Source organism: Schistocerca gregaria, chromosome 6, assembly GCF_023897955.1.
Source record: "Schistocerca gregaria isolate iqSchGreg1 chromosome 6, iqSchGreg1.2, whole genome shotgun sequence".
NCBI classification, from domain to species: Eukaryota; Metazoa; Arthropoda; class Insecta; order Orthoptera; family Acrididae; genus Schistocerca; species Schistocerca gregaria.
Genome location: NC_064925.1, coordinates 206,843,557 through 206,869,772, shown reverse-complemented (window position 1 = coordinate 206,869,772; position 26,216 = coordinate 206,843,557). Strand labels below are relative to the sequence as shown.

The 26,216-nt window shown below is 40.7% G+C and overlaps 1 protein-coding gene across 2 annotated transcripts in view; it reads right to left on the bottom strand.

Moving 5' to 3' along the window:
* The window catches only part of LOC126278320 (cuticle protein 7-like), a 139,933-nt gene that overhangs the window by 2,802 nt on the left and 110,915 nt on the right, over positions 1-26,216 (bottom strand). The window contains exons 1-3 of one of the 2 annotated variants that reach the window (XM_049978340.1): positions 10,852-10,913; positions 5,533-5,647; positions 1,683-1,964 (exon numbers count right to left, since the gene is read on the bottom strand). In XM_049978340.1, coding sequence (XP_049834297.1) covers positions 1,683-1,964; positions 5,533-5,647; positions 10,852-10,863 — 409 coding nt within the window. In that variant the 5' untranslated portion in view covers positions 10,864-10,913. Of the gene's footprint in view, positions 1-1,682; positions 1,965-5,532; positions 5,648-10,851; positions 10,914-26,216 lie in introns of those variants that run through there. The other variant, XM_049978341.1, reaches the window with a different exon arrangement.

Sequence of the window (26,216 nt, the reverse complement as noted above, 5' to 3'; positions counted from 1 at the left end):
CGGTATGCACGTCCAGCACGAACACGGGTCCAACTGAGGCGCCAGGTGGAAATGGCATGGCAAGCCGTTCCACAGGACTACATCCAACATCTCTACGATCGTCTCCATGGGAGAATAGCAGCCTGCATTGCTGCCAAGGTGGATATACACTGTACTAGTGCCGACATTGTGCATGTTCTGTTGCCTGTGTCTATGTTCCTGTGGTTCTGTCAGTGTGATCATGTGATGTATCTGACCCCAGGAATGTGTCAATAAAGTTTCCCCTTCCTGGGACAATGAATTCACGGTGTTCTTATTTCAATTTCCAGGAGTGTATTTGAAAGAATAACTTCAAATGTCATTCTGATAGTATGTTCATTAATAACATTATGGTTTCCCTTATAACGCCTGTTTTGGAAAAAATAAACTAGTTTTTGTTAATTATTATCTTTCTGTGTTGTGGAATTGTTCAGTCTTTGAATACTGTTGGAATGTCGCTGAGGCGATGATATGCAGGACATAAAATCCCGTCTGAGGCCTGCGATCATTTTTATGTTAATAATTGGCAGGCAACGCAATACAATCGCAATAAAGGCTGAGGAAGAAAATGTTGTAAACTTGTTTCTTCTTCCCTGATTTGATGAGTTTAGTATCTTAACAGTCTTACCTGCATGTTCCATGCCATATCAATATCACTGTAGTTAATATTACAATGGAAAGGGACTATTCATAGCTTAGTGAAGACATTCACGCTATTAATCTGGATGAAAAACTAATTACGATGTCTTAATCGGGTATTTGATCTGAGGGTATACAGGGTGATTTGAAACAGTCTAGAAAGCTTTAAGGGTATTGCAGGGTATGTTATACAGAGAAATAATTGTTTTGAATAAAATTCGATACGTTCCACCGTCTCCGAGTTAATTAGCATTTAAGTTGACCAGTATGGCCGCTGCGAGTTCAAATTCAATCGGTCCGCCAGATAAAATTAGTGTCAGACGATCTCATAACACAGATGATAGCATACGAGACTGCTGAGCCTTTGGCTGGAGTTCGATCGTTGCTACCTCCCCATGTTCAATTTTTGAATCATTCTCTTGTTTGGTTTTAGGGAGAACACGTTTGAAAACGCCGAATCTGGCGGACTGCTTGAATTTGCTCGCTGAGTGACATGATTGGCTAATTTCAGTGTTAATTAATACGGAAAAGGCGCCACGTATCGAACTTTATTCCTATCAATTATTTTTCAGCACAAACTACCTTGAAAGACCCTTACAGCTTTACAGACTGTTTCTGACTACCCTGTACTGAACAGTAATGGTCCTACAACAATGTGTTGGGGTATGTCCTACGTTCATTTTACTTACGATAATTTCTCTCCATTGAGATTGACAAGCTGTGTTTAGTATTTACTAGAAACTCTTTAATCTGGTCAAAAATCTGGTCTGATATTATGTAAACCTCTAGTCTTTCGTGGCAGTTGTCAGTTAGGTGCTTAATCTACAGTGGCCACGACAAGATCCTGAAGGAGATCCCAGTAGAGGGTTCGAAACGTCTATCACGTAGAAAAAATATGAAGCTGTATTACAACCCAGAAGATTTTAAGGTCAGTCGTTTGATATTCTTTACGATGTTATTTCGTTCATTAGGTGACAGTACGAGTTACATCTCAGCTACTACGGCTGCACCGGAGTGGTACCCACCGGGCAGGGGTGCGGCGACCCTGGCGGGCGCGGGAGGCGGGGGTGCGCCGCCGGAGCGGGAGACGACGGCGTTGAAGCCGGCGCCGGGCGCGGCCGAGTACTGCACGGTGCGGACGGCGCCGTCCGGCTCGACGACGCTGTAGCTGCCCTGCACGGCGTCGCCGCTGCGGCTCTCCTGCTGCTGCTTGGCGTCGCCCGTCAGCGCGTCGCTCACGCTGTAGCTGAAGCTGTACTGCGGGTTCGGGTCGTAGTCCGCGTCAGACCCGGCCGCCGCCAGCGCTCCTGTCGGCAACGGCGGTGGCTATTCGAGGCTATTCACTGCGCTTGCCGGTGATCAACAACCATTTGTGTTGCTGGCCCAGTGCCTGTTGGTCAGTCTTGCAAAATATAAAAGTAGACCATAAAAATAATTACGACAAATAAGGAAGAAAGATGCAGTACGTATCTTTTATAATTAGACCCCTTAGAGGCCTCTGGCAAAAGAAGTGAAGTTAACAGAAACCAAGGAGAAACTAAGTGGTTTATGAGGGTATGCGATGTTATTTCAGTGGTTATACACTCCCAGTCACATTAATGTGACCACTTGTTAAAATCCTGAATAACCACATTTTGCAGAGCGGACCTCTGCGAGACGAGGACGAAGAGACTTAGTGAGGATCTGCGTGGTACCGATAGCGATGCGTGATATACGGACTCCACTACCGTCGCCAACTGCGCCACGTCTCTCTATTGACGACCCGTGGTGCTAACAGCCCGATTGAGGTGCTTCCACAGAGTTTGAAACTGCGGAGTCTGGTGCCCGAGCGAGTGTAGTAAACTCATTCTGATGTTTGAACCACGCACGTACGTTATGAGCAGTGTGAAACGTTGCACTGTTCTGCTGGTAGAAGGCATTGTGCCGAGGAGAAGCAAAATCCATGTGCGGGTAGACTGGCTCCCAGAAGATAGATGTATACTTGTGCTGAGCCATTGCGTTTTCCATAATTGCGCGATCATCCATGGAAACAAACGAAAATTTTCACAGACTACAAAGCTCTTTCCTGCGATCTAGAGGATTCCAACGATTGTTGGAAGGTGTTTGCTTTCAGACATTTCACGTCGTAAGCGCCAAGTGGCATCTATCTGCTGGAGCATAATGCGTTATTTATCTGAAGAGACCACCTTCACCACACAGTGGACGTTCACCTGCGAAATCTCTGTACAAATTGGAGCCTTCGTCACCGATGAAAAGCAGTCAACACAGGTGCCTCAACCACACAAATGCTTAGTAACGCACGCTGAATGATTGTCGAGGCGTCAACGTTGACAGCTCCTTCGCCTATGTGGTCAGTTGCTCAACCGTTACATGTCAGTTCGCCCACGCACATCAACACAGATGTCGTTCAGCCCTGTCATCTTTGGTCCGTGGTGCACCACAGTTAACTCGCCGCCGGTTCTGAAAAGTGCCATTTTACAATAAAATGAACACCCTTAGCTGCTTACAGGCTTTGACATACATCAACTGGGACAGATGAAAATGTACGCCCCGAGCGGGACTCGAACGCGGGATCTCCTGCTGACATGGTTGACGATCTATCCATCTGAGTCACCGAGGACACAGAGGATAGCGCGACTGCAGGGATTTATCTCTGGCACGCCTCTCGCGAAACCCACATTCTTAACGTATTGTCCCGCACTACATTCGTAGCATAATGCTCATTACTCGCGGCGCGTTGCCGATTCCCGTAAGAGTTCCGGCACTGTTTGTGCCAAGTGGCCGGTGAGCATTAACTATATATTTACTAAGATGGTATCTGTTCTTTCGGTCATGTCCGAAAGAACAGATACCATCTTAGTATATATATACTGCCATTTTGCCATGCACGGTATACTTTAACCACAGTTGCATGAGAACAGTTTACTAACTTAGCCGTCTAAGAAGTGCTTACACCATTGTTCCGCACACCCACTAGCATGCCCTTCTGGAAGTGACATAAGTTGCTCCGTTTCCATATTCTGACAACGACCACACTGTTTTTCGTGTCTCCTCGACATGCTTGATATACACTCCGCTGCTAGTGCCATCTGTGAGTGATTATTGCGCGTTGATGTCGGACATAGGCGTTGGTCAAATTAATATGTCTGGACTGTATAGAATTGAGCCACATTTACATGGAGGTTTGCAGTATGGATCAACATTTCAGTATGATGCTACTACACTCGCTCCAGATATATGTACTGAATTGCTGTGGAAGATTGTCACAAGGCCACCGAATCCTCTCCCGGGTCAAAAACATCGATACAGCGACTCAGTAGTCAATCTGTTGAAGCAGACGGCGGGAACGGCTGGATCACTAGTTTCTTTCGAGAAGACAGTATTCATAACCAAAATTACAAATACCCCAAATTCGTATGCACACGATGCTTTAATATTAACAGGGTCAATAAATGTTACTGCTCAGGGAAATAATACAGCTAAACGGTTTAAATAAGTAAACTATAACAGAGACCAGAAAGCGTAATTGACTTATCAAATAAGGAAGTATATTTGTAATAAAAACCACTCTAAGTAAAAATAAAACACCAAAAAGTTGTCATAGCACTGGAGTGTCTTTATGAAGCGAAATCTTCTCTACTCAGAGAAAAGAGAGAAACAGTAGAGGTGGGTGAAGAGGAATGGACGGTACTACGGAAAATAATCCAAGAAAAGTTGGACTACGTGGTTGAAAAGAGTATGGCTGTGAGCACTATGGGACTTAACATCTGAGGTCATCAGTCCCCTAGAACTTAGAAATACTTAAACCTAACTACCTAAGGACATCACACACATCCATGCCCGAGACACGATTCGAACCTGCGACCGTATTAGTCGCGCGGTTCCGGACTTAAGTGCCTAGAACCGCTCAGCCACCGCGGCCGGCTCAAAAATTATGTTTTCGGGCAAAGGATATACAGTTTTCTGGTCACTAGATTCGAAGAAACGGTGAAACACTGCAGGAGAAAACAATATTCGACTATAGCGAAAAAACTCCCGAAATAAATATCAAATGGACTAGGTAATGAGATAGGACTTAGTAGAAATTAAAGGCACGAAGACTGGTCTAGAATGTACGGGAGCCCTCACGAAAACGTCAGAAAACGTAATATTTTGTGCACAGAAGAAGAAGAAGAGCACAAAGTGAAACAATGAAGACCAAAAATCACCAAGGAAGACGAAATCATGAAGAGGTTGCTTAACGTGCTCCATAGATGATCGAAGTCGAAGAAATAAAGAAAGAAGAAGACGAAGAAGAAAATATAAAAGTAAACCTTGCGTAATGTAAAGTTTCACTGTACATAACGTGTAACTATCAAGCACTTACATCTTCTTGAGAATTCTCGGGCGCGCACTGCGGGGGAATTGAAGATGCTCGTTCGACGTTTTCGGTGGCAAGTGTTTAATCACCGAATATACAGCGCGGATATGGCTGTCTCTGAATTTGATCTATGACGACAACATTTTATTGAGATTATCTTGGTACATACAAAATTCAGTTGGCATCTTTAGTTATTTAAACACATACTAAAAATTTTATGTATAGACAACCAACGAGCCGTATCAAACTTCGAAAGTACGAAGTCAATCGTAATAATATTTCTTGTGTTCATCTGACATATAAACATGTATTATCTACAGTGAAACATTTGTTATCCAGGTAATGGTCTGACAGTGAACGAAAATACTGGAAACCAGTCAGTGGCAAAAATATTATATGGAATTCTGTCGGAGACCTTAGTTAATAAATGATAAAGTAAATTTTGCTGTAGGCTTGTGGAGAATCATAATTAGCAGAAGGGACTGGCAGCTTGCAGACGAGTGCTGCTCCCTTACCTGGAATCGCCGGGGCTGCGTGGACAGCGGGAGCCGCCGAGTAGGAGGCGGCCGGGGAGCCGAGGAAGCCAGCGCTGGCCACGCCCACCGCCACACACACGCACAGCAGCACCGCCTGCGGGCAGCACAGCCTACCTCACCACGTGAACAATGCACACCTCTCACTTGTCACTGTCGATTCAGCTGTCTGCGGCATTGTGGGCGAACCAGTACCCCACAGGCAGGTCGTGGGCAACCACTGCATGACGCTCTAGCAAGCTGATCTGGCAGTGTGTCAGGTGGCATATCGGTTTTAATCGAGAATAAGCTACACGATTTAGGAGCGTTCTTGGAAACAAGCCCGACACATTCGTTGCTTCATTTTTCAAATGAAATCTGTATTCGTGCCTTCCACGGATATATTTTGATTTACTGAATTGTAACAATAGTCGCTTATTTAGTGACTTACAGATTTAGTCTCTTATAACAATAAAATACAAACATTCTCTTTCAAATATCAGTCTGGCAGTGAGTTTACATGCTTCACTACATCATACACAATGTTGAACGTACAGAGAACCATTTAGGAAACAAGTCAGATGTTCTGATTAAGCCACTCTCTGTCCTCCAGTGTAGCAGTCCAGCAGGGTGTGCAGGCGAACCTCTGTGGATTTTAGATACCAAGGAAGAGATACTAGTTGGCTGATGCTTCTATAGTAAGATCTTAGTCATGTCCATGTTTCAAAATATCTTCATTCTGCTACAAATCATTACTACAACTGTGTGATCTGACACACAGTTAATCATAGTCATTCGCAGAAATAATCTCTTCCTACATGCTTCACAGTTTCATGGGAAACTTTGAGAAATTTTTTCACAAGTGACGGGTCGAAATAGCTCTCCGGATAGGAACGAGGGCGCTGCTTTTCGCGAGCAGTACGATACAAACACCAGTATCCTAGCTCACTTTATAGATCGTCAGAGAGACACAGGTTGCTAGAGTGTTCCCCATTCCTTTAAAACTGGACGCTTCTTCATGAGACTGTAAGAAAGGCTGAATCGATTAGTCGGTGGTTTAGGGTCCCGCAGAGCTACAGTGAGATATCTGAGATCGAAGCCTTATGCATTTGACAGATGTATTCGCAATCAATTCAGTTTAGCAATATTACAAAGGACAGGACATTTAACCTAGTCACCTCCATTTCATGTACAGAGTGCAATCCAAGCACGCCTACCTGACCACATTATCGTGGGAGAGAGTAGAAGTAGCACGGACGGAATGTACAAACGCAAATTTATAAAATAATGCAACTTATTTCCTTCTCCCTCATTAAGTTAAAACATATTAATCGTCAATCTGGTGCACTTCCGATAACCTTCTATTTCATCACATTGTCCAGCATCAAGAGATGACGCCGTTGTATATGTTTAGAAACTGGCCGACATTGACTTAACGTTCAACTCAGCATTCTGTCATTTCGTTAGGTGAAATGTGCAGTCACATTCATAAAGGCTGAGAAGAGTGTGTAGAGATGCTACGGCGCACGTCAACAACGTTACGCGATGGATAATTCATCGCTGTACAGAAGCTGAAAGGCAACTACTTCAAAGACTTTATACAACATCTTAACATGTCGACCAAATCACCTCCACTGCAGCATCAGACTTCCATCCGTTCTGCCCACTCCAAGAAGCTCATAGGGAGCATGACTTTCAATATGCAGTGATCTTGGAAAATTCTTTGCTCCAGTGGCTGAGCAAGCAGGATCATAGTTCTAATCGAAAAGGTATACAAGGCGGAATACATCTGTGCACAGAGATCGTGATAATATTGGAACGCGACAAATTAGTCGTGTAGCTTGGTTTTCCTTCTAAAATTACAGCTTTCAATCAGTCTGCCTTGGGGTTTAAGTCACACTAGCAGAAAAAGAACAACAAAATTAGATACCCTATCAGGCACGTATAATCAACGCACTAAACTGTAATTCAACATTACGTTTCGTTCTATTAGTGTCTGTACTACGCGGTAAGGGCTACTACATACGTTCTGTGAGGAAATAACAGAATTCTACGGAGCGAAATAGAAATTTTGATCAAGTGATGTGCTGCATAACAGGAACGTACTTTCTATATCCAGAACCTTTTTAAACTATGACAAAGGAACTGCATTTTCGAATATAACTCCAGGTAGAGAACAAAATACATACCATCCTGCTATTTTAATTCGAAATGGGAATGTTATATGTACATGTCCACATGTGAAGCTGATACTTAATATTTGGAAAATGGCACACATTATGCAAAAGCTGACACGTAAGGGAAAATATATTTGTGCCAAACGAGCAGTGTCCACAACGTAGGTTAAATATTTGTAATACTACGAACGGATATGACGTGCAATTTATAGTAGCGTAAGTGAATACAAAGCGTAAATTAAAGCGTAGGGTTCTGGAAAAGTACGGTGCATGGGTAAAGGAAATTGCTTAAAGACGCTACTATAGCAATATAGCTAGGCCATTACTCTAGTATTTGGTGACCTCAGCAATCAGGCATGAAATCAGATGTCGAATTCGTATATCTTCTCCTAGGATCGCAGAATACCGGTATAGATCACAGGGAAGTGTCACACTCTTGATAAGGGAACGCAAGAAGGCGTCTTTGGAAGAAAGGGGAAGTTTACCACGGAACGACAGTTATTTGAGAAAGAGTGTGAAATAATCGTAAAACTTGAATAGTATATCTTGCGGAAGGATAATTAGAATAAGATACTGCAAAGAAGGCCATTTTCCCTTGTTAATAAGCACGTGAAACAGGAAATTGTTCATACTGGTACAAAATACCCACCAGTGTGCATTTTACAATAGCTTGTAGAATATACGTTCAGATGTAGGATTACAGAGTGGATATGACAGTACGTAACCGAAAGGTATGGTTACAAAAGGCTCGTAGTTACTTATCTATCATTATATTATTGGTTCGGCTTAAAGGAGCCACCAGTTTCACATACTAGATAATACCTTTCTGTCCTAACCGAGTTATATTCTCCTTTCTCTCTAAAGAGTTCAAAACAAATATCGGAATATTTCAATTGGAAAGTAGACTCCGCCCCCCCCCCCCCGCCCCCCAGTCTCTCGCACCGTCTTTGCACATACTTAGAAAGACAAACGATTTTTCATAAGCAAAATGAATTGGACAGAAAGTGACTAGTGTTACCTCCATGTAATTTTAGCCTTGCATTGTATAGCGATAGTCAAATTACACGCAGGGTGATTCAAAAGACTGCGCACAAACTAAAGGAGTTACTACAGGTGACGATTTGCGACTGTTTTGAAGTTTGAGAAGTAAACCTGAGCTAGTAAAGGCTATTTGATGTAAGAAATGAGGACAGTCAATGCCTATGCGCCTCAAGTTCAATACAGACAACGTAATCGTCACTTAACAACGTTGTACATTACAAGAGCTGCTCAAAATAGCGTCCATCACATTCAGTTCAGGCATAATATCTTCGTAAAAATTATAGTGCACTCTGCAGAATACACCAGACAATGCACGGTCCTCGTCAGACGCTGAAAGAATAATGGCTAGAAGTGTTTCTTCGTAGGGGATTGGTATCACGTACACCCCCCCCCCCTCCCCCCCCCCCAAAAAAAAAGCATTTGAATGCACACCGAAGCAGTACATTATCTTCACCGAACTTACGAACGTGTACATTCATTGTCCTCCTCACAGACATTCTAATGTTTTCAATGGGTCAGGAACACTTTCAAGGTAGTAAGTCCCAGTTTGAAAGCTATCGTAGTATGTCGATACCTCTACCAGTTCCTTCAATTTGGGCGCAACTTTCTGAATCACTCTGTATACAGATCTCTGTGTGAATAGACAAATCGACGCCGGATTAGTTATGCATGAAAATATTATGAATTTTTGATTGTTGAATTATGCCACGTTACTCTGTTATGCAGCAAGATATAACACAGCCGCCTCTATCAAGGAACAGTTAATCGTGTTAGCTGCAAACTAGAATTACTCCGATATGGCTTCAACATCCTGTACTGCTCAATGGGTGAGAAAATTAATTGGTCGCTCCCTTGTTTCAGAAATGAATTCGAAGTTCGATTCATTTCATTTAGGCAAGCCGCTGAATACGTAAAAGATCGCATGGAAATCTGAACAGGACTTCTCCCGCCTCCACCACCACCACTCGACTCCGTGCAGAAGCAATCCCCTCCATCTCGCCCCCGCTCCCAATCCATTCCCCCTCACTGAAAACGAGTGCAGTGTTTTGAGCAGTGAGCAGTCTGGCTACAAGTAATATTCGCTATGTACATGTTTGGTTCATGAAGCATCTCTACCGACGTAGGCTCAAAGTCGTCAATGATATCATTATCATATAAACGATGTAAACTTTTCAGTGTGAAGATTATGACGACGATAAAACGGCAGAGAGTGGTGTTAGAATCCTCTGGAAAAAAATCTGATGTCTATACCGAGCACATTTTTAAGTTGGTAGCTCTGATGTAGCTGGAAGTATCGTTCACGGAAGACTTAGGTTCACAAAGGAATTTAATGAGCTTCTAAGCAAGAAATTTCTTTTGTAACTCGTAGCACATTTTTATAAACGTCCTATTCCAGCTAGGGGACTACGTTACCGATAGTCACATGTTAAAGCATGAAATTGGGAGAAACAAGCTCTGAAATATATACAGGCAATAACTTTTTATAGCTGTGTGCTTATGTACTCTCATTATAGAAAAGTAATGACTATCTAACATTTCTAGAATGAAGTCTTCAATCCACAACCGTAGCGACTGTAGTCCACATTTAGTATCATGGAGACTTCAGAATCTATAATAAAGCGTTGTACCTCGGTTTTGTTGCGCAGCATTGCGCCGGAGAGAACCGAAGACTACGGGTAAGAAGAGAATCTAAGCAGTCTTACGACACCTTAACAAACTTATAAGAATCTGTTTAGTCGGGGGGATAGTGTTCAAGTTACAAATATAGTGAAATGTAGCGCAACTAGTTATCAGCAGCTGCTTACTTCTCTAACGTTGCTGTGAGGTGAGCTATTTTCTATCCCAAAGATCCTGGCATCGAAATCTTAGTTCAAATGGCTCTGAGCACTATGGGACTTAACATCTTAGGTAATCAGCCCCCTAGAACTTTGAACTACTTAAACCTAACTAAGCTAAGGACAGCACACACACCCATGCCCGAGGCAGGATTCGAACCTGCGACCGTAGCGGCCGCGCGGTTCCAGACTGAAGGGCTTAGAACCGCTTGGCCACACCGGCCGGCGAAACATTAGCGCTGAGATGCCTATCAAAGCGCGCTGCTCACCTGAGAAGCCATGATGCGAGTTCTCTTCAGCTGACGAGATGGGACTGACACCTCCAGACGATGCGCCGGCCTCTTATATACTCCACCAGAGCAGCGTAGCCCCTCCCACGCCACTGACCAATGCCACATGTGACCTGAGAATGCCCGCTCTGGAGCACAGTCTCACCTTGAGAAATACGCGGAATGACGAAACCCACCGGTCCAGTTACTGGCGGTGGCATCCGACGCACCTCCAAATCATCATTCGCAAGTTGGCCAATGCACTGCATTACGATTTTGTATCGTTGTGCTCTTCAGTGTTGATTCAAGACAGTAACTTATTGATCAAAGAGAATGCGACGTCAACTTTTAGAAAAACAACCAACATTTGTAGACGATAAACCACTGAATGACAAAAATCTACGACGAACCATATGATGCAATGCGAAATAAATCATAAAGAGTTCAAAAGTCGCTAACGTAACTTAGACTAAGTCTTATGTCCTTAAAGGATAGGAATGCCAAAATTATGCATTTTCAAAACAAAGTACTACATTTTCAGCGTTCAGCTATTTTAACGTGGAAGAAAGCGATAATTTTGTGCTTTAATTTTAAAATATCAGATATGCTGAATCATGTAATCTAAAGCCGATACTGCAATAGTGGAATTGAAAAATAACTATCTGTAGCTGTTGATGGCTACGCTGACGACGTTTATACAGTTTCCTCCTACCCTAAACAATAAAAATCAAATCTTCTCTGTTCCTACGAGTAGGTACACCTTTTATACTGTATCATCCATAATTTCCTAGTCCATATCAGTTTTCATTTATCTACCCAATTTTGTTTGGCAGTATCGTAGATTTATTTACGAAATCAATGGCAAAAAAATTCAGGTTAACGTACAGGTAGTTTCCTTGAGGAGTTGTCTTCGCTATACCATTCACTAGTATTTAAATTATTCTCTGACGAAGGCGCTAGTACAACAACGTCTGCAAAATTTAGAGAGGTGACTGGGTAATTAAAGCTGTAATCGAGTCGAAAGGTATGGTTGGATGGCTCAATTGGGTTGGTATCCTGGAGTAATACCCCAGTTAACGCTTTAAAGTATTTGATCTTCCATAGTGCCATTTTGGCTCTAGTTTGTGAAATTTTGCCCACACTTATGTTAGTAAACAACTGTTTCTTGTCGGTTTTGATCAATGCTTGTTGGTCCCAATGAGGAAGGGATACAGCATATTTTTCGTATGTTTTATTATTCTCAAAATTTTATTAATCTTTGTTATAGCCAGTACTCAATCTCATATGACGAACAGAAATTATTATTTTTATATGGTCGTCTGTATTCTGCCTAGCACTGTCAAGAAATTCGATTGAGAGCACATGTAGTATTGCGTAAAAGGAGCCAAGAAAGACAGCAAACAGTGCACTGTCTTTGACGATCTGCCACTAGAAGAATGAGTGAAATCGAACAACACAGAGAAGAGCCTGATAGTGTCCTTCGCAATCACTTTCTTCATCAACGAACTCTTTTTACCCTCCGAGGATAGTGGTGTGCTTCCGTTTGATGTATTTCACATTTCATTTTCTGTGTCCAGGCACATTTGTTCGTCATGTTAATCCCCGAAAATGACAGTCATACAGTTGTCGCATTGGAAGATGCTGGAGGAAATAACAGGACAAACTTCGTGTGGTATAGCACATCGATAACAGTGTTAAACTGCTTGAAGATGAAGCCGTGGTTGCTTCGAAATGGATTGCAAATAAAACACTACAACACCTTGCTCGTTTTGCATTTTCGACCTACACCCTGCTTTACTCAGCTTTTCTCTTAGATTTCTTCCAAGAGTAATAGCACTGCATATCCTAAAATCTCGTTTGTGTTTTTTTTTTAATTTTTTTCTCATGCAGGAACGGTTGAAACCCAAGGAACATTATTACATAATTCGGTCTTATAAAGCAAGCGGAGTACACTACCAAAGTGGAACAGTTTGAATTGTCAACAAGGAATGTGTGCGTGTCAACTGAGTGCAAGCAGTATTTATCAGATTTTGGTCAGAAGCTACTAATAAACGACATTATCCAGCTACTACAGTAATGTAATGCCTTTGTTTTCAGTGATTCAGTGGACATTTGGAGGAATGTGGCAATAAGCCCAGCTGCACAGTGGGACGCAGGCTGAAGCAGCACAGTGAGAGTTTTTGCGACTGGAGTTTCTACAGAACAGAGCGAGATAGGGGAAGTGCCGGTCAGCCGAACACAGTATCGCACAGCTTCCGAGTGAGCCTAGCAGTATTCGAGAGGCAGTTAACTGCGATTTTTTTGTGTCAGTTTTATGTTAGTTTGATGCGTTCCGTCATGAATTCCTCTCGTGCTCCCCTGTATTGCTGGAAGTGCAGCAGTTCCCTCGAGCACCATGGAGGTTAACACGTGTCCTGTCACCCTGTCCATTCTTGTCAGTGTACTAGATATATTTCTTTCCTCGACGATTCTGCGGAGAACCCTCTCATTTATTATCAGTCCATCTGACTTCCAGGATTCTTCTGTAGCATCACATATAAAACATTTCGATTTTCTCTACGGTTTTCCCACTGTCCATGATTTACTGGCATAGAATACTGTGCTACGAATGTACACTTGACAGCAAAAAAAAGTGGGTCCCTGACGAATACAACCAAATTAACGTAGCTGTGTTGCAGATCATCCAAACACCAAAACTCCATGGTGTACAGTCGTTTGACTACAAACAATGGGTACTGCAGGAGACTACTAAGAGACCAAAGGTCTTTATGGCAGTCAGTCTAAGCGTCAACTAATATCGTCATACAAAACGTATTAGAAAACACGTTCTTAGCGATGAGACACCCCATAACACTCATAAACTAACCTTAATTGCAACAAGTGACATTCCAAAAGTTCTGAGAAAACGGATTATTTTACATGTATCGTACAGTAACCCTTAGTCAAAATTAAATACTTGAGACAATATATGGAGTTACAAAGCTATATGGCAATTGGAAAAATGTTTTTCGCTCTCTAAAAGGTTTTCCATCCATGTGTGAAGGTCGCTCAACCGCGAGTGGCTCTGGAAACTGAATATTGGACGAACCAGCAGGAAAACGCAATAAACGGCAACAAGCACTCTAAGGAAATCTCAACATTAACATCGAATCACCAGTAATATCATTGTTCTCGTAACATATCAAGAGCTACGTGTACACAAATTTTAACTTTAAATGACATGACCAACGACGTCGTTCTGGACCTGGATTCAAACCCAGCACGTATAGCCATTGCTAAGTAAGCTAAGCTTTGTTTGTGCCTTATTGAGACCGGATCACTAGGCATAAAGAGACGTGAAGTATAGACGTTTGCACCAGTATCAGTTATCAATCCAGATCCTGAAAATAAATGACGAAAATGTTTGTACTGAACTGGGAATCCTTTCATAACAGTTACCGTCCTGGGAACTACTCTCAACGACGTTTAATATGCTGTCATTCACAAGGAGCAAGGTATGCTCATGTTTAAAATTAAAATTCCATTATATAAAGCTTATGACAGGGATGCGAACCGAGCACCTAATCGGATTGTTAACGAATTACAGTCATGCTCAAAAGTTTCCGAACGACCTGGATTGCATTTCGCCTGATTCCCATGCATAACGCAGCTGTCTAGCAGGTCCTCTAATCGCTGCTTGGTACAGTCGTTTGACTATTGAAAATGGTTCCAACATGTCACCACTGGAAAACACTGCTCTGTATCGCATTAACTCAGGGTGTAAAGTAATACCACCATACTAAAAGTATCAGGGAACACCTCAGCACAGATAAGACTGTCCTTAAGGCTTGTAAGCTCCCATTTATTGCAATAACTGATATACCTGAAATGTTAGCACTCTCATTATTACGTCAGGTAGGTAATGCACGTAGTAAGTTCGTCGTATTCATCATTTCCTCGTTCAGCATATGGATTCAAACCCAGAACATGCAAACTACGATTTCGTGACTGACGGAAATTAACTGTCATTCCTGACTAGACATAAAGAGAGTGATATACCTCGATTTTAGTCGGTATCTGTTAACAAGTATCAACTTTAAATTACATAACGTATACATTTTTAACGGTCACGAATTCCTACCCAGCATCTATTGTCCCTATTAACGAACTACGAGAGATGTTAAATACTGCTTCTTCACAAGTAACTTACTTGAAATGCAGTGAGGTAAGGCTTTGTGTTGGACAGGGAGTCGAACCCAGAACCTAATCGAATTGTTATCGAAGCACAATCAACTTTGGCATATCGGATTTTCTCGGCAGTAGCTAGATAAATTATAAGAAATGACGAGACGAAACATGAATTTTTTCCTTCCCAGGGCTCCAACCAGGCACGTATCGTTGTTATATTCTAGAGAAAAGGAACGTTAAGTATCGGTTTGTTACACCAGCAGCGACATGTGAGCATGTTTGAACTAGAAATAATATGACGAAGTGTTCAGTGCTGACTGAGAATCGAACCCCAAACATATCGTTGTTGACTACACACAAAGAGACGACACTTACCGAATTTTTCTCCATGAGCAGCTCGGAATAACATCATTGAACTTACAGTGATCTCGCAAATAGTTCTGTGTTTGACTGGGAGTCAAAAACGTCAGATATCGTTAGTGGTGACAACGAATGAAAATGCATTATAAATAAAAATTATTATCCACCAGCAGATAGGTGTTCTCATGCTAGACCTCGATACCATATAGTGAAAAGCTAAGTGCTGGGCCAGGATTCCAACCCATTCATGCGCAATATTTGGAGATGTTGAGGAATCTGCAGATTTGAACGAACAAGGGATCAAATTCCGCGTTAAGGGCGGTCTGAGTTGCTTTCCCAGTTCAGAACCAATTTTATCGACATACAGAAGGTCAAATAAAAGACGGAATTAGTGTCCTGTGGCCATACACAGGGTTTGTTTCGTCATTAGAAATAAATAACGAATATAAGAAAGGTTACTGGTGATAGAGTTTTTACATGGCTCCACTCTCTACTTTATCGTGGTTCCACCTAACGTCTACTTGGTAGAGAACGAATATCATGTTTAATATGATTTTCAGACCACAATGCCATTATAACTTCTTCACTCGGCGTAACCAGAAGAGAATAGAATCTGCCTCTCCCTATCAAAAAACATCGGCAGAAGTAGGAATCGAACCGAGACAAAATCATATAAAACTACCATCAGTCCAACAGACCACCAAACCCTCTTCTCTATGGATCATTTCTGTATCATAACACCCTTGCGTCACAGAATATGAGAAATCTGACACACAGGCTCCCTGTAGTGGTTTGCAGGATGTTCAGAACATTCATTTATTTGGTTGACAGAATCGCCATGAACTAGCTGCCTTGGACTACCCAGTGCATACATTCGACTCCACTTTTTAATCACCGAAAGAAAATAACGTAACTGCCACCTACATAGAACTACCAACAGTGTAGGATGCAGAAATTAAAATAGGAAGTGTTCCTTTCCATTTGAACTACTCTATTGTGCTACTTGTTTGTTGAAACCATCGTGCAGTGCAAAAGAAATGCTGTAACTGTCTGTCTCTCATAAGTCTATATCGGGCCGTATGCATTTTCACACAGCACTGTGGAATGCCGGAGTTCTGGAGGAACTGTTTTTCACTTCCAGAGGTGTTGCAGCTACACCACATCTAGTAGCGTAACGGTAAGCGTCGCGCAATTTTGATAAGACGTCGCGTTTTGTATTACATTCGCTAATACTTTTTTTTTAAACGCAATTCTGCTGTCTGGTGAATTTAACAATTTAATGAAACTTTGAACTTCTCTTCACTTCTCAACCTAAAACAGTCGCATGTGGAAAAAAGGATAACTTCTGCGTCATTTTGTTCTTTTCAGGTTTAATAGATGGCCAGTCAGAAGATGCGTCTCGAAGCTTTTGTATAATGTATGGGGAGAGGGCATCGTGCCAAAATAGTCAGAAAAGTATTTTCTACAATTACTGTCGTCTGGTAGTGGGATTTTATTCTTCTTCAAACCTTGTTTGACAGCTTTAACTAAGAATACGTCTTTTACATGCATGTAATCAATAAACTGCAAGTGCATTGTCAGACTGTTATAGATAACTTCAGAGAATTCGCATATACCGTTGATGATTAATTTCGTATCTTTATACAAGAGTGCACCTGTCTGCACGAATTAGTAAAACACTATTCACTTGGACTTCGATTGGGTCTGTGTTTAAATGATATGCTGTGTGATACTCAACAGGTATGCAAACGTGACATTTCATAAATAAAGTTATGTATACCTAGAAACCCAAAATTTGCTTGTCAGCAGCGGAAAGAGGCGTTACCTGTTGTGCAGCAGTATAAGTTTTTCACCATTGCACTTTGAGCTGAAAGTATTTTCTTGTGATTTGCTTATTGATGTTTGATCTGACTGCTTGCAGCTCTTACGCAGAAGGGATAAAATCGTCACATTCAGCTAGGCTGGAACCGCGAACCATAACAGTAGCGTTTCCACATGTCAGCACGGCAACACAGACCTAGCGGATGGATATGGTTTTCGCCTTCCTCTTACGAGGCCAACCGCTATTTACAGGACGAGAATAGTTGCGATTGCCAAGTTCAATTACTTTGCTGGGCTGAAAACCGTAAATTTAAAATCTTCTGTTACACCTCAAGCGATAACAAATCAGGTTATTCAATGGAAATGACACGAGAAATCAAGTGAACGTTGAGGCTTAATTCCGTGCGCATCAGGAAGTAACTCGTCGATGACAGTGTTGCCAAACATACCTTGCGTTGTTGCCAAATCTCAGTTACATTACCAGCAGGAAGAAGACGAACCGATGTGATCCTACAGCTGGCTGGGAAGTGGCCATAGCTGGCGCCTCAAAGACGCGGCTGCTAAGGCCTGGAATACGTAATGCGTCTGATTCGCTTTTCTGTAACTAGGTTTAGGGACTGGAGCTTAGTTGTTAATAATACTCAGAACTGACTGCTACTAAGCATCATAAATCAGTAACTCTCATAGTTGTTTTTATATTTCTTTCGTAATTGTACTCAAAACTAAGAAACTCATTCACAGACGTTTCCATGCCTCGCCGATAGTCAAGCACATCAACACATAAAAATAAAAAGAGAATGTGTGTGTGTATGTGTGTGTGTGTGTGTGTGTGTGTGTGTGTGTGTGTGTGTGTGAGAGAGAGAGAGAGAGAGAGAGAGAGAGAGAGAGAGAGAGAGAGACAAAGAGAGAGAGAGAGGGAGGGAGACAGAGAGAGAGGGGGGGGGGAGACAGAGAGAGAGAGACAGGGGGTAAAAATTGTTGTAAAGAAATCGAATACTGTTATGTAAATAAATCTTTCATTAAAATGACTCGCTCCACATCATTACGAAATGTCGTATTCATGATCTATGGAACAAGTACTAATCTAATCTAATCTAATCATATCATATTGCTGACTATCCATGAACAGTCATGAAGTACCGAAATTTTTGCCTATATGAGTAACCAAATCTAAACTTGAAAATAAAAGACGACAGTTTTTGTAATAAGCCGGGAGTCCTATCAAGACCCTTTCATCCCTGTTAACTAACCATGACAGATGTCTGATATACGTCAATGAAGCGCATGAAGTGAAGTTCTACGACAGAGATACGAACCCAAGACGTCATCGGATTGTTAACTCAGTAAAATCAAATGTTACGTATCAGTTTTTCTTGCCAGCAGCTCGGTGTTTAATCTAAAAGAAGGACACAAATTTTTGTGCCTGAGCGGCAATCGAACCGCACTCCTATCGTTCTTCTTTATTGTTCACGAATATGGCTTAAGTATCAATTGCTTAATCACCAACAGTAAGATGTGTGCGTGTTTGTCCAGAAATTGTTGGCAACATGAACAGACATTAAAAATGCACGTTAATTTTCACTAGCAGGCCGGTGTACACGTGATAGGGCTTGAAATGAAGTTATGAAGATTTTTGTACTGGATCAGGATTCGGACCCACATATTTACCTTTGAACCTAGAGAAGACTGCAGTCTTGGGAAAAGGAATGAAATGATTGAACTATACTGTTCCGAGAGATTCAGATCCTGGAAAGAGGAGATACTAATTTGAATCACAGTGCCGCACCAAATTTTTCAGCGTCTCTAGTTCAATCAAGTACAAGTAAAATAAGAGCCCTGTTCCTTTAGACGGGTAACAGTTCATCAAATAAAATAAAATTTTCTAATGTAAGTAAGTTTACCATGTTTACCATGACCTCAACCTACGTCATTTTCCAACGTAAACCGGCTCTGACTAGTTTGGAATGAAGGAACGTGAGGTTTAATGGGGATTCTGGATTATAACAGCTTTCTCTTGAGGTTACCACGGGTAAAGTAAATTTGTTTGTGCCTCTTAAAAGTAAATGCCTGAACCCACGCTTTGCACTCGTGATAGTCCGTTCCATCAGACCGTTGTGGCCACATTGCCCAGCCCCAGGAGTGGGCTGTAATGGATGATGTGCTCTGCTTACTAAACTAGTCACGGTGGAAAAAAACGCGAGTCTATTAAATGGTTAAGTAGAAGCAAGCTCCTGATGTGGAGATTATGCTGTTCTCATGCCAGCAGGATGTAAAGACTCTTCTTGGGGTCATAGCCTCGATTTGAAGCCAATTTGAAATTTTCACTTATTCAGTTCCAGAAAAACCACTGTGAAGTGTAAAGTTACCGAATAATTCGATTATCACCGTAATTATTACTATCATTTCCTTCGTAACGCTGCTGGAACACATGTGCTTGAAAATAATTTAAGGCCTTTTGGTCATTATAGAAGTAGATGCCCAAGAACAGGTTCTTTCCCTGTCTACGGAATCCTGTTCATGTTATTATTAAACATCACCAATTACTCATAGATCACATTAAAACTGAAGTAATTGATGAAGACGTTACTTGATAACGGAAACACGCTGCCTTTCTTCATTTACTTACGCCTAGAAATGGTTGTCGAATACTGCCAAACCAAAAGTCAAGGGATCCTACTGCCTTGCAATATACGTCGCTGTCGGTTCTTCCATATCATTTGGTCGACGTGACCTGTTTCAAGTTGTGACGCCGATGCTGTCGACCCCAGTTACAATCTTGGTCATGGCTATGTTTCAGTCGAATACCTCTATGGGCCTTTCTGCTTATTTCAAGATATACTTTTATACACTTGGTACGCTTCCAAATTGATATCTGATAGAGCTGTATTTGCCGACCGCGGTGGTCTCGAGGTTAAGGCGCTCAGTCCGGAACCGCGTGACTGCTACGATCGCAGGTTCGAATCCTGCCACAGGCATGGATGTGTGTGATGTCCTTAGGTTAGTTAGGGTTAAGCAGTTCTAAGTCAAACGTCCCCTTAGAAAAATTATTACAAGACTACGAAAGAATGGCCCTAACTAACATTAACCTATACGTTTCACAAATCACTTACCTCACAAAAATCTTCGTTACTCAAGCTACTGCAATACAGCGAGCGCCACTACTGCCAGCTAAATAAAAGATTCAAACTACTGAAGGCACTAACTACTGATAGGCATAGTTAGAAAAAGAAAGATTTTAATAGAGAACAAACAATGTATTTACCTCACTAGTCATGATATATATATATATATATATATATATATATATATATATATATATATATATATATATGTATATATATATATATATATATATATATATATATATATATCAGTTAATGACACCAATTCTTACAAATTTCAAAACTCTGCCATCTCTCTCCCCACGTCCACCACTGCTGGCGGCTCACCTCCAACTGTGCAACGCTACGCGCTGTTAGCATCCAGCTGCCGCTGCCCGACACTACAATGGCGAGTATTACAACAATGCCAACCAGCCACAGACTGCACATGGCACTGCCAGTGATTTTTATACAGAGCGCTACGTGGCGGCGGCGTTACCAATTAAAAAACCTAAACAGCCTACTTACATAGCCCCCATGCTCCCCACAAAAAAATTTACAAATTGTTTTTGGCAGTGGCCAATACAGATTTGAAAATTTTTTTCATATTTACAATAACAAAGATATCAAATGCACGCACTTATTGATACAATGTTGGTCAAAAACTAAAATTTTCTCACAGTCCATAAAGACAGTCCTGATCGTTCATCACAGTAAAATTGCAATGTTTTTCTCAGAGTCTGAGCAATAAAAGAAATTGCACTTGGAAGTAGTGGATTTCTAAGCAGTCTTGAAGAAGTAGTGTTGTCCTTCCAACGGAAAGACTGTGCTGACTCTTGACATGCAGACAGGTAATGGGCCACAGCAGAGTCAGTCGACGTTGAAGACTATCGGTAGGTAGGTCATCACAGAGCAGACCCACTGTAGTCCTCGTAGAGATTACGGTATTGGTGGGCCACCAGAGGTTCAGACCCATTGCAGTCCTTGTAGAAATGATGGTATTGGTGGGTCATCAAAGGTGTAGACCCACTGTAGTCCTTGTAGAGATGGCCAGCAGCCATCTGTTTGACTGTGCAGGCGCACAATCCCCATTGAAGAGTCTTGCAGATAATATAGCAAGTCCATAACCACCACTTGTGCACTCACAAAAATTGTTTTTGAAATGTCCTTACAACCAGCAATGCTGTTATTCAGTCCCTTACTGAATTATTAACACAAGTGCAAACACTATCAGTCCCTACTTCTCACATATTGTCCATATACTATGACCAACAGAAACGTGTGCAGTGAAATGTAATTTACAAGTTACTTAATTTGATGAACTGGTGTCAATTACAATTTTATAACATAAGAATACAATAACAAAGGTACAAAATACATCTTTAAAGAACATAAGAATACAGATAACATTTGCAGTAGTACAGGCTTTACAAAAGAATCGAAATAGCAAATACATCAGTGTTACAAAAATTACGACATAAGTACATACATAAAAGATCAGAATAACTTTTGAAACATTAACTTCACACATGAGCATTAAAATAAAACAGAATAAATAATGTGTAAACATCTTTACAAAGTAAATAACATGTTATTAATGCAAATTATATTTGAGGATAACAGTATTCCTCATCATAGTGAGTGTAGCTTAGTATTATAAGAGAAAAAATTCTGTGAAACAGCACACAGAGACAGGAAGAAAACAAATACACAAGGGTACACAAACACATAGGGGGATAACACAAGGAAAGGATAGGGTTTATTTCACTGCAGTATTTTGCAAACAAAGCTTTCTTTACTTCTCGGAGATCTCCCTTCATTCTTCATTATTTCCAAAAAGTCATATCGAAGCCTGCTTTCTGTATTATGCTCACATCCTCTTTCAAAAATAGTTTTTCTCCACTATACACTACTTTTTTGGCCAAACCATTTTCTTATAGCTTCTCAATGCATTTCTTCCAATTCATCATAGTTATTTTCTTATATAGTCTACCCCCTCTTAAGCTAACTTAAATCTACTGAGCTCAGATGCTTAACTAAGGGATGAGGCAATGCAGCAGCACAAAACAATTTACACAAACAGCAATGTTAAAAAAATGGAAATTGGCAAAAAAAATGCAGCAATATTACAACTAATATAAGGCAATGCGCAGCAAACAAGAAAAATAAATCAGTAATAAAATTGTCTTAACCTAGTAATACAAAGTGACATTCAGTAGCACTATGAATGGCAAACAGCCGCAGCAAATGCTATAACTTATACCTAAACATGACAAAGCTCAAGCAGAAAAAAAAATGTACACTAAAGACAACAATGCAGATATGGACAATGTCCATTCACATCTTAAAGTCTATGTAATTAAAGTGGTACTCTACAAAAACTAATTCTAAAAAATATTACCAAGTACTGGAAAAGAATATTATATATACAGTTACTGTTATTAGTCGCTCCTTATTGCTCTTTCCATTCCAAGAGCTCCTTTTTCGAAGAATGTGGATCATAAAATAATTATTTAATAGATCTGTTGACAGAAAGTGTTCACATGCATTTAATTTTATAAAACCAATGCTGCAAAACAGCTGGAAAACAGATATCAAATGAAATAAGCAACTATGGACAAAGCATAAAAATATCATTCAATAGTCATGTGACATGTCATAAGTTAGTACAAATTCTCTCAACTCTCGTAGAAAGACGCTTGTCATTATCAGGTGTGCAGATGTAAGAAAGTATCTTTCCAAGTAATGAGCGTGTCGTTTTTGCGATGCTTTCTACAAAGGAATGTCAATAGCGAGGACAATGGCCTCCCTTTTTTTTTCTTGTGCCTCTGAAAGGCAAACACTAATGGCTTGTTTCCTGGTGGCTGTCACCCAGCTGGGCGCCAACGACGCATTACGTGCAGGTGGTCACTTAACTTTCTTATCGAAATATTTACGACACCAGTTTCCGCTACAGTGGCAGTCTCATATAAAAATTTCACAGGTCGAGAATTTGCGTTTCAAATCTGTAGAAAGAAAATCCTGTAAATATAACAGGGTGCAAAAAATTTTCGTCGGCATTGTAATACATTCAAGCATTTACATACATTTCATAACTCTTAAAGTACGATTCTTGGTTTTCAACAACCTTTTTCACAAACCAGAGTCCCTAACCACTACTCATTATTACTTGCTTTATTACACATATACATATTTGTCGACACTTCTTCAATATTTAATCATAATAAATATGTAGCATAATCAAATTCCTCATATAGCATCAGCTTATTGATCATAAACATACCGCAACAGCGTAATACACATTGTCATCATAACATCATAAAACCTCAGCCAAATCTCAAAATCGTCGTAGCTTCTTCCAATAACTTGAAAACCTAAAAAAATTCTCTGCTCATGTCAAAATGTATCTACCTCCAACGTACTTTAAAAATCATAATCTCATACCGAATATGTCATTCAAAGCTCTCATAGTATCACAATGGTTCCGAAAAAATATGAACATTTCACAAAGTACAGACAGAATACAACTTCGTAAGTGTGAAGTTATCCAATGGTGTAATTACGTAAACATCTGTCACTGATGTAGTAAAGTAAATGTTTGTCTCTCTCAGTTAAATGATCAGATAGTTGTGTAATTTATGTCTTAGAGAAATATGGTACCGATGTGTAAAGTTGTATAAGCAAATACCATATTAGCTAGGGCTCCTTGTGCTTGCCAAACACATGGTACACAAAGTAAGCGTGTACCCCCCTGAGGATTAATGTAATTATATCCTCAGATGTTACAGATTACAGCAATGGAATGAAATGTATCATGGAAAACCTTTGTATCACTGTATTTCAAGTATCTTTAAAAATAAATGTTTTAAGTACAAAATTAGTCACTCAAATACGTGTACTGTAGCGCTAAACTGTGTGTCTTGTTGTAAGATAATCTCTGTGGAAGTGTCGTGGTTATCGTCCTCCGAAAGCTAAGTTCTACAGAAGTCAATGTACTTACCTCATGATAAACAAAAGTGAAATGCTTTCCGTATAGATATCGTGGTTACTACGCTTATTGCCTTGATGAAGTAAGTACTGTACTGTAACGTATTGTTGTGCTACAGAAAAGGCTGTCTCATTGCAGCTGTACCACAAAGTTACTACTAAAACATGTTTTACTTTCCAGAATAATACAGAAAAACTGTGCAGATATAAAACAGATACAGTGCAAAAGCACAATGTAAATTGTGTCACACATTAGTAGCGTCGTGATGTAATCGTGTAGCTATCAAAGAAACCAAATGCTAAGTCATCTTTAATCTCACAGAAAGTACTTTAAATCCAGAATGTGTTCCCAAGTAAACCAAAATGTTGCATTAAAACCTCATTAATAGTATATGTTCTAAGTATGTAAGCCTTATAGTCGTTACGTAATCGTGCAATAAACAAGCAAGAATGTACAAATAACAAAACTGTGTCGTCTGTTCACTATAACAATGTATTCGTAATTTCTGTTTAAAAATGTTCCCTAGGTTGTAGACTGGATAGTTAACTTCAAAACATTGTTGCATGTAAACAGTTTCTCAGTGTGACAAAACATACTACAAATGTGAAGTGAAATGTTTTATGGCAAAGACAAACTTAAAAAGTAGATTATCTCTTAATAAACGGTTTTACATGTGAAATGTGGTGTAAACCTGTACTCTTCCTAGTACGCAGACTGTCAACTGAAAAGCAATTATCATGTGGTTACGTCGGTAAGGAACACTGGAATTTTGCTCGAGGTTAGCTTATGTTATTTTTCTCTGAGCCCGCCGGCGCACGCGGCTGCCTGCGGTGGGAGTCATTGTTTGTTTCTTTGTTGGCGCGCGTCGATATTGGGATTGGGAGACCTAACTTCTAGAAATTCACTTTGCCGAGAGGGCCCTGCCCTGTTTGAAGCTCGCCAGTTCTGATGCAATTCAGGTCTGTCGTTACGATCATATCGTCTGACGTCATGTCGGTAATTTCTGTAATTTCTTTCTTGTCGGTCACGTGGTGGAGAATTTCTCCCTGAATCGTAACTGCGTGCTGGACCGTTGCGTCTAAAGTTATTTTGTCTCCCTTGGTAATAATTATATTGGTTTCCATATTGTCTGTTTCTATGGTTGTCTGTGTTACATTCATTACTTTGGAAAAACGATCTTTCTCTGTTACTATTATTATTCCAACGGTTGTCATACGGGTGGTGTCTGTTTTGGTCACGATTTGTGTTGTGAGAATAGCCTTGTCGTGTCCAATTATTGTTTCTGTCGTCACGGAATTGTGACGGATGTGAACTGTAGTGTTTGTTTTCCTGTTTTCGTATCCCACGACTGTCTGTGTCAATTTCTAATTCTTGTAAGAGTCCCTGAAAAGCTTCAGTGTCGTCTTTGCAACGGCCTGCCAAAATAATATGCCGTAAATGTTCAGGCAATTTGATTAAGCAAATGCGGATGAGTTCTGACGGGCTGTATGGGTTTGAAAGATACTGATTCTTATGTAACATGTCTTCAAAATATTTCACAAGACTTGAAAATTCAGATTGTTCGAAATTTTTCATCATTGTGATGCCATGTTTTACTCGGTCTTGTGTGGCTTGAGACCAATATGCTGAGAGGAAGGCATGGTAAAATTCTCCTTCACTGTGGCAATCGTGAATGACCGATCGCATTCTTACAGCTGGTTCATTCTCTAAGTAGCCACACATAAATTCTAATCTGTGCTCTAGTGACCAGTTGGGAGGAAAACAATGAGAGAATTGACGAAGCCACGCTTGTGGATGAATGTCGTTGCCAGAATTCTTAAATGTTGTGAATTTACGTGTAGTAATGAACAGCTTATAGTCAAAATCATCGTGTCGGCGGGTCGCATGTCGGTCATTGTTACGTCGTTTCGGCGGTTCCATCTCAAAAT